We start from the raw sequence: 18,569 nt of genomic DNA, 5'->3' as shown, positions 1-18,569 counted from the left end.
AAAGGGAAAAAAGGACCAGAGTCTTAGGGTCTCATATACTCTCCACTGGTACATGTGTGAAAACTTAACTTCCTTCAGATAGTCTCATCATCTCCTAAATTTTCTACAAACTCCCATTAGCTCCATCAGCTGGGGATCAAACCTTCAATATAGGAGACTTTCAAAGACATTTAAGATCCAAACCATAATATTATTTGAAAATGGTTGTCTCTTTCCTTTCTGATTTTTTTTACTTCTTTATTTGACTGCATTGCTAAAATCTCTTCTATAATTTATATGGTATTAGAACTTTGTTCCTGACTTTGATTAGATTTTCTTTACCCTTTATATTCCCTAAATCTCGTTCTAAGCCTCAGTAGGGCCAGACACTGTTTTTATTTCTAGTAGGTCTTTCTCACCATGTCTTATCTTTATTATAATAACAAACATTCTTTTATTTGGCATAGTCATCATAGCTCTATTCCCCTTATAATTTGTGATTTTAAAAGTGAGTAAATACACTAGTGCTTAGTTTTATCCCTTTCTTAGGAAGTTTAAGCTCAGTTTCTATTGCTAGGTTTTTATTAAAAGTGTATACAAAGAAATAAGTTTTAAGTGTGAAAACTTTGTGTTTTTAAGACTACTATTAAAGCATCACTGTTTCTACTATATGTTTTCTATGGGCAATTAAGATACAACTGATAAAGCAGAATTACTATCTCTCATAGCTCTTGGCTAAGTTTTTATCACTTTTTTTCTGTTTTTGTTCCAAGATGTGTGCCAGCTGGCTATGTGCCTTTTATCTCTGAAGTGGCCATGTTGTACCATTGGTGTGAACTTCTTTAGAATATAGAAGATTGAATAGTATGCAAAACTACATGAAAAATCCTGTAAAGTTTGAAAAAGGTGAGATGAGGTATAATATTGGGATATTCAAATAACTTAAGATCCAACTTAATTTTCTTTTAGATGTTCAAATTCAAACAATGAAAAACTACATTTTACTTTGTCATTTTTTTCTGAAAATCTTTTTTACCTTGAATTTTTTCACAGTATACTATGTCAAATATGATTAATTCAAAAATGCCACTTTTTTTGAAGTATAAGAGATTGAATAATCCAGGCGTTCATTCATGCTAGGTAATATTCTACCAATCAACCACAATCCTAGCTCCAAAACAAATCTTTTTCTCCCTTCCTTCCTTCCTTCCTTTTCTTCCTTCTTTCCTTCCTTTTCTTCCTTCTTTCCTTGCTTTCTTTCTTCCTTTTTTTGCCAGTGCCTGGGTGCTGTTCCTGAGCCTCTGTATTCTCAGGGCTAGTGCTCTACCACTTGAGCCATATATCTACTTCCAGCTTTTTTCTGAGTAGTTTATTGGAGATAAGAATCTCATGAACTTGGCTGCTCAGGCTTCAAACCAAGGTCTTAGCCTCCTGAGTAACTAGGATTACAGATGTGAGCCTTTAATATATAAAAAGAGTATTTCCAAACATATACTGAAGATTGCAAATGATCTTATGCCAGCTTCAGCTGCTTGCTTACTTAGATAATGTTAGGGATGAATGATTCTGAGATTCATCTAGGTTCAGAGGGGAGAGTGTTGTGAAGTTTGCCATGGGCAGGTCATATATACCCATTTGAACATCTCAACATTGCTTCAGAGCTCTAAGTATATGGGATGGAATTTATAGTTTATTTGCTAAATTTTAGAAAAGAGCTCTTTTTGTTTAAAAATAATTTTATTGCCAATATTGAAATTTCAAGTGTACTTTAATGTTATTTTGGTTTGAATTATTAAAGGTCATCTTTTTCTATGGCTGACACATGAAAACCACTAAATAATTACAGACCCATTTATAGTTGGTCTAGTAACTCATTCACATATATGATAGTATAGTTGATCATTCCTACGAGAATTGATCCAATTAATCCTACAACTCCACAGCTTTGTTTCATTTCATTGAATTTAATCTATATGTCATAAGTGGGCTTGCAATAATAATCAACCTCACAAAATACATGTGTTAAAATTTACTGAGAACTTTAAATCTAGCAGGGATTGAAAAACTTCAGTATGCCTGATTAGTTGATTATATTTATAGTCAATTTACTTGAGGAATGAAATCATAATCCAAATATTAAATTATTGATTTTCAGTAAAAAACCCAACCAAATAGCCATTTATTCACATGTACATGACTTCCCCCTCTTCTCCTTAAATGCACACTTACATGAGAAGTAAAGTCATAATGTTCTTTGTGGAATATTAATAAAAACAAGGGGTATTAGAGTAATTCAATCTAAAAAGCAATCTTTTCAGTTGATTTTGTTTTGGCCCAGATTTCTCTATGTACAAGTCCTTGGACGAACACTGCCAAAGTGCAGTTCTCTGAAGGGCTTTTTCTATTTGCATTTGATTGGCAAATTTCCCTTTTGATTGACACATTTAATAAACCATGGCAATATAATTAATCAAATAGTAGCCGTTCTTTCAGGCCTGGCTTTCATTTCTCTTTCAAGATAACTTTGCTTCTCTTCTCTGGCCCGTTGGATATTTAGAGTTTTACATTTATAAGGAAATATTATTTCTCTAATTTCCAGGTTTATTTTTTTTAAAGAAACCTCACTACTAATGCATACTTGGATCATGTCTTATTAAGGATCTTGTTTAGGCTTGTTTTTAGTGAGTAACCTGAGAAAATTTGGTTATCCCAATGGTTTACAATACTGATAATATAGAGTGATGGAGACATAGAGGTGGTTATGAGTTGTGTGTAACACAAAGGAAGTTTTTAATGTATGTTAACATGCAGTAAAAAATTAAAAAGTACACTGCTTTTTCACACATTTTTTTGCTGTATGCTCTAGCTTTAGCCTTCAGACCTCCCATGCAGACAGCACATATGTTCAATGGAGCTGTGCTGTTAGAGAGTTTGTGTCTAATGATGTGTGCTATTAGTCTGTGGTAATGGTCTTAGGGAAGCTGAATTGGACTGAGGATATTATCCAAACACTGCAACACTTGCTCACTAAAAGTGTATTTTTATTTCTTTTTCTACCTTATTTGGGACTATGTTTCTAAGATTTTTTTTCTTCCTATACACTTCCACATATCTCATTCTATTCTACTCAACCCTGGAAAACAAATGCTGACCCCATTACTACAGTTTCATAATGAATGCATACCATCAAGCTTCACAGCAACATTTGAGCTTCTATGATAATTTCTAGTTGAGGTGTTCTAAACATTTTCTAAATACAGCTTTTCACTTTTTCATTTAATCAGAGTAGTGACTGAGGAGGCAATTTTTAAATGAACTTGAGTTCTGTCCCCTCATTATGTACCAATGGGGCATCTTATAGAAGTCATTTTGTAAAAATGACTTTTCAAAAGGTAAAGAGTTCTTTTTGTATGAAAATGTTACCACTGGGGTGAATTCACAGACAGACTTTGTTGCTTATTGCCTTTTCCATGTAGAAATGGGGAGACTAACATATAATTATGTCTTACCGAGGCTACTATCTTATAGTTATGTAGTAAGTAAATGTAGTATAAAGCAAAGCAAAGCAAAGGAGAACTTTAACAAATTAAGTATTTCTAAATTTTGGAGTGGGGGAAGATTTTTATTTAAGAAGGTTGCATTGCACTTATATCCTGTTTTTTGCACTTGAAGACTCTTGGCAACATTACAAGAAGTAGATGAGAAAAGGAATTCTAAATCATATCCTCTGTGATTAAAAGAGAATGACTCTTTCTGGTATAGGCAAGGAATCTGACTTAGGCAAGCTAGAGAAGGAATTAGGACTGATGATAATAAAGAAGTGGGAATATGGGTAGTGGTAAACATGTTGAAGCAGTTCTGAGTTTTTGAGGTAATGCATTCTGGAATGGATTTCTGTTCTTTGGGAACAAGTTTTTATAATGGGAAGAGGATGTGGGCTGTATGAACTGCTGCACTGGATCCTACTGAAACTTCACATTTTAACTTCCAGACAAATAAAACCGGGTTCTAGTCCTATATTCTGTTATTGCCCTGAGGAATGCGTTTTTCAATCGCAGAAATAATTTTCTGAGTTTAGGCAGCATCTTTTTTCTTTGATTTTTTTTTTCAGTTTAGAGATTTCTCTACAGCCTTTTACTTTTAGAATAATACTGAGTTAGACTTCTGCTGACTGGGATTTAAATGATATAGTTGGTAGAGGCGTGATTTTTTTTTATGTTTTAAGGCAACTTGGGGGAATAGGGTCTACATCCAAGTAGGTCTTATTAAGAGGTAAACAGGTTTTGGTGTTTTCACTCATCCTCTCAGCATCCATCTTCCCATCAGCTCCCATCTCTTCTCTCTGAGCTATATAGTAAGGCTGGAAGATTGGAATGGAAAAAGAGAAATCATTGAATCCATCAGTCATTAGCTTAGGAGGAAAAGGCTGAAGTTTTAGTTTAGTGAAGATTCTCACACTTCTTAGGCAAGTACTTGCAAAGATTTTGAGTTACTATGGTTTAAAGTGTCATTCCACTGCAGACTTGGTGATCTACTTGGTTTCTATTAAACAGAGGGTGGCAAATTGGAGAGATAGTGATGAAGGAGTGTGGGGTAGGCTTAGAAAAGGCTATACACATATCTCAAAGTCAAGGAAAAAGGTCATTGGGCCCTCACCATTTCGACAGGATAGTTTCACAGGATAGTTTTCCACCAGGCAAGAATGTCCTGGCAGGAAGACTATGTGAAGGGTCTCCAGGGTGGTACTGGAGAAGCACTGAATAAAGATGAGCTGGAACCATAGTTGCCTAACAAAGAAGCCAGCATTTGAATGCTGCCACATAGTGTGAATCAATCCAGAGTGACCAAGAAAGGACAACCATATGGATCACATAAAAAAGGAGTGACTAGACCTTTCACATCCTGAACAACCCAAGGGAAAGGACCTTGAGCTAGGGTACAGCAGGAAGAATGAAAGATTAGATCCCTTTATTTCTTACTACAAATCTCAGGCTCAGGCCTGACAACACTGTAGCAATGATGAACTCAGATCTTAAGTTAAAAGTGGGCTGTTTTTATATCTGAACAATGCTTCAGAATGGTCTGTAATCTTTCCAAGATGTTCATAAAAATGATAAAGGGAGGATGACAGTAATAAAACTCAAATGAATGATGGGTAAAATAGGAAATCCTTTAATGTCTTGATCCTCTCTGCATCAGCTTGTTGGGCATTTTGGGCCTTTTTAGCTCTTTGGGTTCCATTGAAGACCTTGTCCACAAAACAAAAAGGTCTGTCTTGATTTCATGTCCACTTCTTGTCTGCCGCTAGAGCCTGTCCACTTTCACCTGTAGCACTATATGACAATGATTAAAGAAACAAATGAAAGGAATGATAATTAACTAGATCCAGTTCAACTGCCTCCTAAAGGCTAGATTTTATTCAGCAGAAACACCTCTTTGTCACAGTCAGTGTGCCCTAATGGGGTAGACCAACCTCTAGAGTTTTCTAAAAGAGTCAGGAAACTCTCAGAAAGTGTACGCTCTTAAGAGTCCTGGAGGTTGACTGTTTATTCAACTTCCTAATTCCTGTGGTGTAGCCAAACTTCTGGGAGTGTCTTTTGCTCTATAAAAGACAGTTAAGTGATACTCTCCTTTCATTTCATAGTTCTCATTTTCCATATAATTTATACAGTCTTTATAATTATTAAACTACTACTATAACAGTATTTAACTGATAATATTGTATTAAGAAGAGGTGTGGTGCCGACTCCAGTTTTGGACATTGAGTATGATTTATTTCTCTGGATAAGTTGCTATCCTTTTTGTGGCTTTAAAAATTTTATTTAAAATTTTTTCATTTTTTTGTGGATGATTTAACACAAGAATTTATTGAGTAGGAATATTAAGGATCTTGAAATTCTAAGAATCTTGAATATTTCTGAGAGTCTTGAGATACATGTACAATGTATATCTTTAAAATATTTTTAGGTTGACATTTGCTATCTCTAAACTTTCTTGTAAACTGCTGATTAATCTTCTGAAGATACTTATGAACTCCAAGACATGGACACAAGAGGTTTTACTTTGTTGTTGTTCTCAGTGTACTACGTGATTTCTTTTTTCTTTGGTGTTCTTTCCCCCTATGATTTATACCCTGTTGTCACCGTATTCGATTTTGGTACCCTGGGTATTGTATATATGTTTATCTGAAATAAGCAAGGGAAGGGGAACAACAAAATGGGTAGACAAAGGACAAAGGGGGAACCTATATAACTCACAGGACAATATGTTGGAAATGATCTGTACAACTTGGTGGGGGGGGGCGTTGGGAGGTAGAGAAAGAGGAAGAAAAATGTGGGAAGGGTAACAAGTTAGACAAGAAATGTAATCATCACCTTACTTGTGTAACTATAACCCTCTGAATATCACCTTAACAATAAAATTTAAAAAAAATAATAAAAACTCCCAGTCCTTCAGGGGTCTATCTGGAAGGATGCCAATTGGAACTCTAAAAAAAAAATAAGATTCTTGTGTTTAAAATAATAATTTCCATTTTCTTTTTATTTGTGTAAGTGAAAACTTCTTGGCCTTATATTTTTTCATTTCAGTGCTTCCAAAAGTTCATTTAATTCCTTTACCTACTGCTTTCTTGTGTGAAATCTTTGTTCTTGCCTGATTATTTTGCTCTTTCATCATTGTGAATTACATCCATTTTCTTCTGTGTGGAATGTTCTCTCTACTTACCAAGTCAAAGGAAATTCCATCATCATTCAGCAAAGCTGAGATTCTTATTCTTTTAAACTGTGTTTATAGCTCTTGAAATATATAGAAGTGTATCATGTTGCTGTCTAAAATTTATTCACGCTACGAAATAAAGTCTACGACTTGTATGCACTCATGAACCTAAACCTTTGTATGCAGAGTAGAAGGAAATCGGCCTCCTCGAATCTGCATGCCTGAATGGAACCTTTCTGGCACTAGCATTTTGTAGTTTCAGCTCAGCTTGAAACAATGAAAGTAGCATATCTGATCACAAGCAGTTGATCCCCAGACATGTTTATTGATGGCACTATCAAGGAAAACAGCATACTGACATACAATACAAAGAAACTTGGCAGACTTTATAGTGGCAATTCAGTTTTGGCATTTATATTGGTAAAAACAGACTACAAGGCTTAGTGTAGCTCAAACCTTATTTAAGCTTGCAAAATGTCTGATTTGATCAGTTGGCATTCCACTGAGAGCAACACCTCTATCTCGAGGAATTCCTCTTATGCAGTTTACACTGGTGGAGTGCCTGTGCTTTTCTTTGAGTTTGTGTTATATAATCAAATCTTTTTTTTCCCCCTGATTGACCCCATTCAAAAGATTCTACTGAGTCACCATACCCCAGTACAGTTTAAAAACTTTAAATGAACAGTGACACTTAGTGGCTAGAAATATTCATTGCAGTGCTCTTTTGTAAGACTATTAACATGTCCCATGGTAATAAAGTAAATGATACCAAAATTTCATCTTCTTGGCAAAGTAACATATAGTATTTGAAGTGTTGTTGGTTTTGCAGCAGCTGTCATTCCATACCAATCCATTTAGTTAAAAAAGCAAACAGGTGGCTCACACATATTGTTTTTACTACATAAATTTAAAAATTTTCTTCAATCCTACTGAAATACATGGGCATTTTTGCTGTTGATTTCAATTTGCTAAAAGAGTATATAACAATACAGTGAACATGTTATTAATTAAGGGTACTGCTCAAAGTGCTTATTTTCTTTTAGCAGGTCCCTACTGAATACAAACAAGTTCCTTAAGTTAGATAAGTAACTTATACTTGTGAGGATAAAATATAAAGAGAACAAAAAACCAGATACATGATTAATGTGTCCTTAATTAACCCCTTTGCCTTGGCATAGTACTATGGCACAAAGGAGATAAATTGAAGTGAGACTTTTAAGAATATTTACTCTAAGATCAACATTTTTTTCCTTTAAGATTAAAATTTCCTTTTATTTTATTACATTATAGATTTACTTTTTACCTATGAGGAAGGTTTTGGGACAATAATTAGTGTTCTATTTTCCTGAGAAATGAAAGCATGTTATCTTGCTGTGGGTTAATGTGTTTTTAAGTCTCTTGAGGTATTGTGATTGGAAAGCAATTTAGAATATTGTTTTCTGCCAGCTTCACACAGAGAGATGAGTGGAAAATATCTGATTAGTGGATGTGACAAAATATGGCAAGACAGTTATGGAAATAAATGTAAACCAGGTTGTTTGACTTACATATTGCATTCTTAAACACCAAAACAAATACAATGAAAAAAATTGACAGAACTTTATTAGAGAGTAGGAAAGGAGAAGTGATACTGTAGGTCTAGGCATGTATGGTACAAAGTCTCCCTTTTTCTCTCTCTAGGTTTCTTCTTTGAGGTACTGGAAATTGAACTTAGCAGCTTTTGTTTGCTAGGTATGTGCTCTACCACTGAGTCATAGCCTCTGCCTCTTAACTTATTTTGAGTCAGGCTTTCTATATGTAGCCCAAGCTGTCCTTGAACTTACTATCTTCCATCTCAGCCTCCTGAGTTATGAGATCAAGGCATACACCATCACCCCCAACTTAAGAGTCTTATAAAAATATTTAGCATGTCAAAACAGATGAACCAGAGAAGGATAAGGAGGCATATAGATAAATCTCCTCAGACAAAACAATCATTTAGATTTAGATTCTTTTCATTGGAGTGAATTCATTCCATATTTATGCTTTATCTTAGATCATATAGTTACTCCAGTGTTGAATTGAAGGAAAGAGTCCCTCTAATCTTATATACTAAGCTTGCTTTGCTCATTAGGATACAAAACAAAGCCATTGAGGACTGGGGCATGATTCAAGTGGGTCAGAACTTGCCTAGAAGGTGCAAAGCCCTGAGTTCAAACCCCAGTAACTGCCAAAAAAATCCCACTAAACTAAAAAAACCAATATACCATGCCCAACTCCCAAAGATGCTGAGCCAAATTTTAGTTATCCAAGCTCATGATAGAGATGTCCATCAGCAAACAAGAGGCTTACATGAGTTGATGAATTATTTTGCCATGCCTTGATCAAATAGATAGATATTTACATTTTAACTAATGTAATCAATTCTATTTCCTTTGCTTAGTACTTTATACTAAAATAATGCAGTTAAATCACTTTATAATTTGATTAATCAAGATCTATATATGGTTGCAAAAATATATATATATACACACACCCACACCCACACACCCACCCACCCACCCACCCCCCACACACAGTGAGAAAGAGAAAGAGAGTCATAATACTATTGAGTAACCTTGCCCAATGGTAACATCTTACAAAAATATAGTTTGATATCACAACCAGGATGTTGACATTTGTCATCATGACACACAACATTGTCTAGAAGGATCCCTCATTTTGCCCTCTTACGGCAAACCAAATTCCTCCTTATCCCTTTCTTAAGTCTCTATAGACTAATATGTTCCTCATTTATATAATTTTGTTATTTTATAATGATGTAGGAATGGAATCATGTATAATGTTTTAAAGTGTTTTTATTCATCATGATTCTCTGTAGATTTATTCCAATTATTGCATACATCATAGTTCTTTCATTTTTTTGCTGAGTAGAATGCTATGGTATGGTCCATGGAAGAACATCTTTCTTCCAATTCACTGTTTCCTCTGTCTTCTACATTTGTTGAGCCTATCCATGGAAATTTTTTTATTTCAGTTATTGTGTTTTTTTTTCAATTTTAACATTTCCATTTGTTTCTCCTACTCTCACCTGGCTTTTTTTGCACTCTGCCACTTGAGCCACATCTCCAGTTCCAGCTTTTTTTGATGGTAAATTATTGAGTCTCCCAGACTTGTCTGACTGTGAACAGAGATTCTCAGATCTCAGTCTCCAGAATAGTTAGGCTTGTAGGTATGAGATACTGGCACCTGGTGAGACATTATCTTTATTTGCTAAAATTATTTTTTTCAAGCTTGTTCTAAATGCTTATTGAAGTATTTTAAAAATAATTCTGCTTTAAAATATTTGCTAGATAATCCTAGCTCCTCCTTATTCATTCGGAGTTATTACAGGCTGCTAGTGTGATGAGTAACTTTTCATTGAAAATTAGACATTTTCATAGCATATTTTACAATTCTAAATATTATTTGGAGGTGCTGTCCTCCTGTCAATGTCAGGTAGAATAGAAGTCTCGGTTGTCTTGTTGGCCTTATTGCACTTGCATGGGAGGGACTTTTCATTGCTGTAGGATTGGGACAGGAGTTTTGTCTTTCCCTATGGTTTATACTGATTGTGTGTGTGTGTGTGTGTGTGTGTGTGTGTGTGTGTGTGTGTGTAACTTCATTATTTCTGTGCTATTATGAAAGTTCTATTGTCTACTAGTAAGCCAACCAGTAAGAGGATGCCTTATTGTTGCTTGGTAGTGCGAGTGTATGTCCCAGCAAGTCAGGTAATCAACACTAACTCAACAGAGATAGGGAGATGCTATTACTGGCAAATTGGAGTGAAAGTTCCAGTTTCCTTCTTCATTTCTTTGATACCATTCTTGAGGTGTTGGAACGACTCATTATCATCTCATGACCATGAAAGTACAGTTTCCCTAGTTGGCCTTTGCTGATGAGGATGGGGGTGGGGTCACATTTTTTTCCAGGTGTTTGGCTGAAGTAGAGCATGAAAGGTGTGTCTCACTAGGTTGATCTCTTCCTAGGCCTTTGGCTAGAGAAAACAAGCTATGGGGCCCTAATTTGACTATGCCTCTTTTTGTTTTCATATTTCTGGCTTTTTCAGCTTTCAATCTTGGACATATAAGGCAGAAAGAAAGCAAAAAGACCTGACCACCATGTTATCTTGTGGATTTTGATGTTTCTTACCAGTCTACCTTATGTCTACCTTTCAGAATTCATGTTAGCTTTATACAATAGCCAGGGTTTTTAGTTGTATTTAGTGAGAAGAATAGGGAAAATACATTTATTCCCTTTATTTAGACTGATATATATTTTAATGTATTAAAATGCAAAGAGATCTTTTATTTGTTTTTGAGGTTAGAGGAGCTTATGGACAAAAAATGGGTAGTGATGGAGAGGGAGAAAAAGAAGAGGAAGGGGAAACAGATTCTGCTATTGTACAAAATAAGCAAGCAACAAACAACCAACAAACACACCTCCACAAAAGAAAAATGTCTGAATCATAATTGAGTATTTTTTATTATACATTCAACATTTAGCAAACATAGTTAATTCAACACTGTGTGTATGGTAAAGTCATTGGTGCTAGAAATGCTTTTTCTTATTAAGAGCTCAAAATCTAGTAAGGGTTACTATCCAAATAAGCAACTAATTATACCATCTTATGATAAGTGAATCAAATGTAGAAAGATCAGTAGAAGTTTTCTAAAACCTGTTGTTTGGATGATTTAATTGAAGCAAAGATGTCTTGATTAAAGGCAGGGAAGCATATGATTTTTGTGAATTCAGGAGAAATGACAAAAATGGTATGAAATGGCATAAGAATTTGCATGAGTGAATGATAGGAGAGTAAGCCAAAAAATATTGGCTATTGTTAAATTGTAGAAGGCTTTAGTATGTCATGCTAAGGAGGTTTTATCTTTTCTTCAGGCAATGGAGAGAAGTCTTTAAGCTAATTGAGCGATCATTTAATAACAATGGCTTTTGTTGTTGGTATCTATGTCTACATGCATTCCTTACTGTCTCTTTACATGTGCTAGATGTAAGACTTGTCACTGCTTTCATTCTTTTTTCTTGTTCAACCATTTCCTATATCTGTGGTCAGAAATTGGTGAAGAGAAATGTTTACTTAAACATTTAGAGTTACTGGGTAGACATACGTAGGTCTAATAGATGAACAAGTAAAGCTCAGAATGAAGTTATTGTTCTCTCAAGCAGTTAAATCTTCACTAGTTATTAACATGTGTGTTTAAATACAGTATTATTCATCTAATCTTAACAGTCACCTCACCACCCTTCACCCTCTTATAGTCATTTTAGCTTACTTATCAACAGTGATTTTTCATAGAATCAAGTAGAACTGTACACTGATTAGCTATATTAATTTTAGAAAATGAATAATCCATATTTTGCCCAAGAAATGGAAATGTATAAGTCTAGTTCATTATGTTAAATAAAATATCCAGTATGCCAGTCTTTCATTAATTTTAAATTATTTTTCTTCATTATCCACATTTATGAATGCTGTCGCTCCTTGTCTCTAGGTATATTTTATTAATATTTACAAACTCTTCCTTTCTTCTATAATACCTATGACACTCCTAATGTAATATATTGGTATATATATATTTTGTATTGGTATATTTTTAAAAAGTCCATATACAATAACACTTTATTTTTATGCTGTCTAAATCTTTTATTTAAAGACATCTGGTGTGTTTGGCTCAGCGGACAAAATATGACAGTGCTGAAAAGTAGTATTAGCAATTCTTATGACTTTCTACATATTCTTAAGTGTTTGTGTCAGAAATTATATACTGTGGTAGATAGATTAGCAGATAGATTAGCAGAGTAAGAAAAATTTCTCACTGACATGCTATTGTTTACTTGCTTGTGACCTTGAGAAAATCAAGTCTTTTCTGTGATTCTAAAGATTTTAACAATTTTATAACTATAAAGAAGAAAAATGCCTCACATATCTGTATAACAACACTGAGATTTAAAACATAGTTCTTTGTTTTCCAATATAATATTAAGTATTGATATTGCTAAAGTTTCCATAGAGGCTCAGTTGAACTCAATTTCTTGTAAAGATGAAAAGATATGGACATACTGTCCATATAGCATAACTCTTTGGTTTGAATTCCTATATAAATTGTAGTAATAGTGAGCTGAGCTTTTACTTGTTATAAAATTCCTTATCTATTTAATATTTTGACTATTAAAACTAACCTGCTGTTAATATAAACATCAAAAATATTACAAAATTTAAATATTTTCCTTCCATTTTAATTCCATTTTTAATTGATGAAATATTGTCTCTTTGAGGCCATGATAAATATTGATGTTGTGTTATATGTGCAAAGAACCAGCTCAAGCTTGTGTTTACTGTCCTCTGGATGGAAAATGTCATCTGAGTTCAAGTAATTGGTATATTGCTAACTTACTTGTAATTTACTTTGTTCAAACCGTGAAAGTCTTCATGTTACATTTGCTGAGAGTAGGGTGAAGGAATTTGTGCTCATAAGTCAGATTTCCTTAAGTCTGAGTGATTGTGGTAAGCACCAGAATTTGTAAAATAATTAATTTCATTATAAATATTTCACAATCTTGTGGAAAATTGATTAAAAAAGAGGAACTCTTAGCCGAACATGGTGGCTCATGTCTATAATCCTAGCAACTCAGGAGGCGGAGATACGAGATTTGTGGTGGGAACTGAGCTCAGGCAGGAAAGTCAGTGAGACTCTTTTTTTTTTTTTTTTTGGGTCTGGTCGTGGGGCCTGAACTCTGGGCCTGGGCGCTGTCCCTCAGCTCTTCAGCTCAAGGCTAGCGCTCTACCACTTGAGCCACAGCGCCACTTCTGGCTTTTTTCTTTTTGCTTATGTAGTGCTGAGGAATCAAACCCAGGGCCTCAGGCATGCAAGGCAAGCGCTCTACCACTGAGCCACCTTCCCAGCCCGACAGTGAGACTCTTATCTCCAGAAATGGAGCGATGGCTCAAGTGGGGCGGGTGGGGTGGGGGAGGCACAGAAGGAGGAGGAAGAAAGAAAGAAGAAATACCCTAAATTAACATCCTAAACGTTTATTCCTTAAAATTTAGGAAAAGTTGAACAATTTTAGACTATAATAGTTTTACTTAATTAAAGGTGATCTAAGGGACTAATCACACAGCCTCTAAACGTACTTGTAAAACACAACTCACTAGATACTATGTTGAAAATGAACTATATAATTTGTGTGTGGGAACAGGAGGGAAAAACGGTAGGGTGGGGGGAAGGGGAGAGGGAAGAAGTGACATTGTCCAAAAAGAAATGTACCCTTTACTTAACTGTAGCCCTTCCGTATATCACCTTTATAATAACAATAGAAAATAAAAGGAAAAAAGAAGAAACTTTTTTTTTCCGACTACCAAATACGGGTGCAGAGGATGTGCCATATTTCAGACATGTATATATTGTGCTTTTACTAAATTAACTTCTTTGATTGCTCTCTCCTTTCCTTATTTCTATTCCCCCTATTTTCAACAGCTTGCCACTCATTTCTCCATGCCCTCTTTATACACAGGCACAATATATTTTCATATTATCCATGTGTTATCATTCTCCTCCCTTATCCCTTCCCCTTGTCACTCTAAATAGTCCCATCATTACTATCATGCTATAAAGGTGCAAACATGTATATATCCACACGTACATGTATCTTAGGTCTAGATTCTTATTTTCACAATTTGGCAACTTATTTTAGCTTTATTATTTGAAATCACTTTTTTACAAAGTTTGAAACACCACATTGAAGACAATAACATTTGCTTTAAATAATACATTTTTTTTTTGGCCAGTACTAGGGCTTTAACTCAGTGGACACTTCTCCTTAGCTTTTTTGGATCAAGGCTGGTGTTCTACCACTTGAGCCACAGATCAGTTTCCAGCATTTTGGTGATTAATTGGAGATAAGAGTCTAATGGATATTCTTCTCCAAGCTGGGTTTGAATTGCAGTCCTCAGCTCTTGGCTCCTGAGTAGCTAGGATTACAAACAATAATATTGCTTTTAAAGTGCAAATTTTATTTTTGAAATAAAAAATAAAAATAAAAATAAAATTGTAACTCTTGAGGAGATATAGTTTCAATTTTAGATTTCTGAGCTTTAGTGACATCTTTTTCACTCTCTCATTTTAGTGATGGAGAAATCTAGTCCCAGAATGTCCTACAGCATCCTACAGCTCATTTGTCATAAGACAAGGTCTGAAATCATTTTCCATTTCAGGCTAGTGCTCTTTTCACTCCAGTCTACTACTGCCCTATTTTAAGTAAATGAAATTATATTTGAAAAGAATTCCAGAAATGTGAGCAAGTAGAATCGAACAGATGAATGTAACACCCAAATTTTTATTCCATTAAAGTTAGGAAAAGTTGAAAAAATTTAGAATGGATTGTAATAGTTTTACTTAATTAAAGATGGTATAAGGATCCAATCACATAGCCTCTAAACTTATATGTAAAACGTAACTTTATTTCGTTCATTAAAATGATCCTTATTAAACAAAGCCTAGAAATTCCAGTAAATCCCAGTTCTGTATCCATCTGAAGAGGAGTTCCACTCCATGAGCAATGTCCTTTGGAAGATGGAGGTTAGAACATTTGGAGAAAGACCAGACATGTAGTAGAAAGTCTTTTTATTTCACTTTTAACATATGGGTTGAAAATATTTTCCTGATTCACCAAGGTCTAGAATTATTTACATAAGAGAAAATATGTGTACTTTGTCCTTCTGGATTTGGCCTATTTCACTTGATGTGACAATCTCCAGTTCCATTCATTTCCTGTGAATGATACAATCTCAATCTGGATGACTAATACTTGATTGTATGTGTAAATATATATATAAACACTAGTATATACATATATGTGTATATGTATATATGCCACCTATATCCAATCTCTATACACATATACATATATACACATTGCATATATGTGACATATGTAGACATATGTATATGCATGTGTGTATATATGTGTGTAGATATACATGTGTGTATATACACATATATACACACATATATACATATACATACATATACATGTAGACATATATATATATACATACATATATACATATGCCACATTCTCTTCATTAGTTGAGCATTTGGGCTCCTTTCATAATTTGCCTATTGTGAATAGTGCTGCAGTAAACATGGGTGTGAAGTGCCTTTATTGTATCCTGTCTTGCATTTCTTTTTTTCTTTCTTAATATATATATTTATTGTAAAGACACTGTACAGAGGGGTTAAAGTTATCTGAGTAAGGTAATGAGTACATTTCCTATCAAGCATTTTTATCCCCTCCTTTGTTTTTCCCCTACTGTCCCTTACCTCCCACCTCCCCATCTCCTCCCTTGCCCACCCAAAGCTGTAGTGTTTGTTTTCAACATAGTGTCTTGTCCATCTCATTGTTACAGTGGGTCAACCTGTATTCTTATTTCAGTATTTTGTTATTTCCTTCTCCTCCACAAATTAGAAAAATGTATATACAAGAGGCAGGACACCGGAATCAAATACAGGGACAACAGCAGTTATACCATGGGGGAAGAACATATAAAAGAAACAAAAAAAAATCACATAGTACATTATAAGTACATTAAAAACAGCAGCAACAAAGATAAAACCTGTTGTGTCTCTATCTTGGGGTTCATTTTGTTTAGCATCATCTTATATGGTCATATGTACATAGCTTTTGAGTTTTTCTGCTTGTTCTAGACATATACTAGTTATAGCAAATAAGGGAAACCATGGAACCTATGTTTCTTTGGGCCTGGATTACTTCACCAAGCATAATTTTTTCCAAGTCTTTCCATTTCCTAACAAATGTAGGCATAGAATTCCATTGTGTATTTTCTTGATCCATTCATCTACTGAGGGGCATCTGGGTTGGTTCCATATGTTAGCTATGGTAAATAATGCTGTGATAAACATAATTGTGCTAGTAGCTTTAGTATGGCTTTGTTTGTGATCATTTGGGTAAATGCCTAAAAGTGGGATTTCTGGGTCATAGGGGAGCTCTATGTGGAGTCTTTTGAGGATACATGTCCATGTCAGATTACTGTAGTATTGCTGGATTTGGTGGTAGGTCTAATTTTAGTTTTTTGAGGAACCTCCACATTGCACTAGTTGTACTAGTTTACCGCTCCACCAATAGTATATAAGACCCCGCCTTTTCTCTGCACTTTGCCCAGCATTTGTTATTGTTTGAGTTCTTTATTATGACCATTCTGAGGTAAGATGAAATCTCAATGTTGTTTTATTCGAAATTTTATGATTTTTAGGAGTATTGAACATTTCTTCATGTATTTAATGGCCTTTTGTGCTTCTTTTGAGAATTGTCTACTCAGTTCATTTGCCCACTTATTAATTGGGTTGTTGGTTCTTTTGGAATTTAGTTTTATGAACCTCTGTATATTCTCCTGAATAAGCCCTTGTTGAATGTATAGACAGCAAAAATTTCTTTCCATTCTGTGGATGATCTCTTTAGTGACTGTTTCTTTTGATATGTAGAAGTTTTTTTGTGATATACTCCCCATTTGTCAATTCATGCTTTTTTTTTACTTTTGGAGTTTTATGTAGAAGTTGATACTTATGCCTATCTCTTCAAGGGTTATCTTGTGTTTTCCTGTAATGATTTTAAAGTTTAAGGTCCCATATTAGGGCCTTTCAGCTACTCTGAATTGATTTTAATACAGGGCAAGAGATAGAGATCCAGTTTTAGTCTTCTATGTCTGGATATCCAGTGTTCCTAATGTTATTTGTAGAATAGGATGTTTTCTGTTAAATCTGTTTTGAGGCCCTTTGTCAAAAACTGTATGGGACCATTTTTAGGTCTTCCATTCTGTTCTACTGGTCTAGGTGTCTGTTTTTATGCCAGTAACATGCTGTTTTGGTTACTATGTTTTTGTGTATAGTTTGAAGTTATATATTGTGATACTCCAGCACTGCTCTTTTTGCCTTGGATTGCTGGGCTATTTTAGCTATTCATGCTTCTATAATTAATTTTAGGATTGATTTTCTAAGTCTGTGAAGAATGTCACTGGAATTTTAATAGGGCTTGCATTGAATATAGTAGTATAGTCCTTTCACAGTATTGATCCTACACATTCATATTCATATCACAAATCTTTCCATCTTCTAGTCCTGCTTTGATTTCTTTCTTCTAAATTTTATAATTTTCATTATAGAGGTCTGTCCAGTTCTTAGATGAAGTTAGTCCTTAGGAACTTTTTTTTTTTTTACAAGCTATTGTGAGTGGATTCTTGTCCTGATTCCTTTCTCTGTTGAAGCTACTGATTGTGTGTGTATGAGTGTGAGTGTGTGTGTTGCTGTCCCTGAGCTTTGTTGCTCAAGGCTATTTTCTTTACCACTAGGACCACAATTCCACCTCTGGCTTTTTTGGTGGTTAATTGGAGATAAGAGTCTCACAGATTTTCCTTTCCAGAGTATTTTTGGTGAAGTTTTAAGGGTTGTGATAAGGTCCTATTTGAAAAATTTGACTTCTCCCCTAATTGAATCCTTTTTATTTTTAACTCTATCTTATTCCTCTAGCTAGGTATTTCCATGCTATATTGAATAAGAGTGGGGGAAGTGGAATATATATATATATATATATATATATATATATATGTTCTTTTATTTAAGTCAAAGATCAAGATTCAGACAAACCAGAGAATTGGATAGACCGTAATCACTGAAAGTTATGTATGTGGTGGCTTGGTAATATGATTTATGTGCATTTATTTAAACAATAGTGCATGCTTAGTAGAGGTGCATGAGAAGAGTAATGCTGAATTTTTATTTTATTCACAATGCATATGCCAGATATATTTTGCTTTCCTAAGTTGTACT

At 34.5% G+C, this 18,569-nt stretch overlaps 1 protein-coding gene across 2 annotated transcripts in view; it reads left to right on the top strand.

Annotated features, from left to right (window-relative positions):
• Slc4a10 (solute carrier family 4 member 10) overlaps positions 1 to 18,569 on the top strand; it is a 446,328-nt gene that overhangs the window by 83,196 nt on the left and 344,563 nt on the right. Inside the window, exon 3 of one of the 2 annotated variants that reach the window (XM_070021977.1) lies at positions 753 to 885. The exons of the other annotated variant lie outside the window; for it this stretch is intronic. Coding sequence (XP_069878078.1) covers positions 846 to 885 — 40 coding nt within the window. The 5' untranslated portion in view covers positions 753 to 845. The remainder of the gene's footprint in view (positions 1 to 752; positions 886 to 18,569) is intronic. 2 annotated transcript variants of the gene reach the window in all.

This window comes from Dipodomys merriami, unplaced genomic scaffold (genome assembly GCF_024711535.1).
Source record: "Dipodomys merriami isolate MVZ:Mamm:240054 unplaced genomic scaffold, mDipMer1.0.p SCAF_1, whole genome shotgun sequence".
NCBI classification, from domain to species: Eukaryota; Metazoa; Chordata; class Mammalia; order Rodentia; family Heteromyidae; genus Dipodomys; species Dipodomys merriami.
This window is presented reverse-complemented; position numbering and strand designations above follow the sequence as displayed.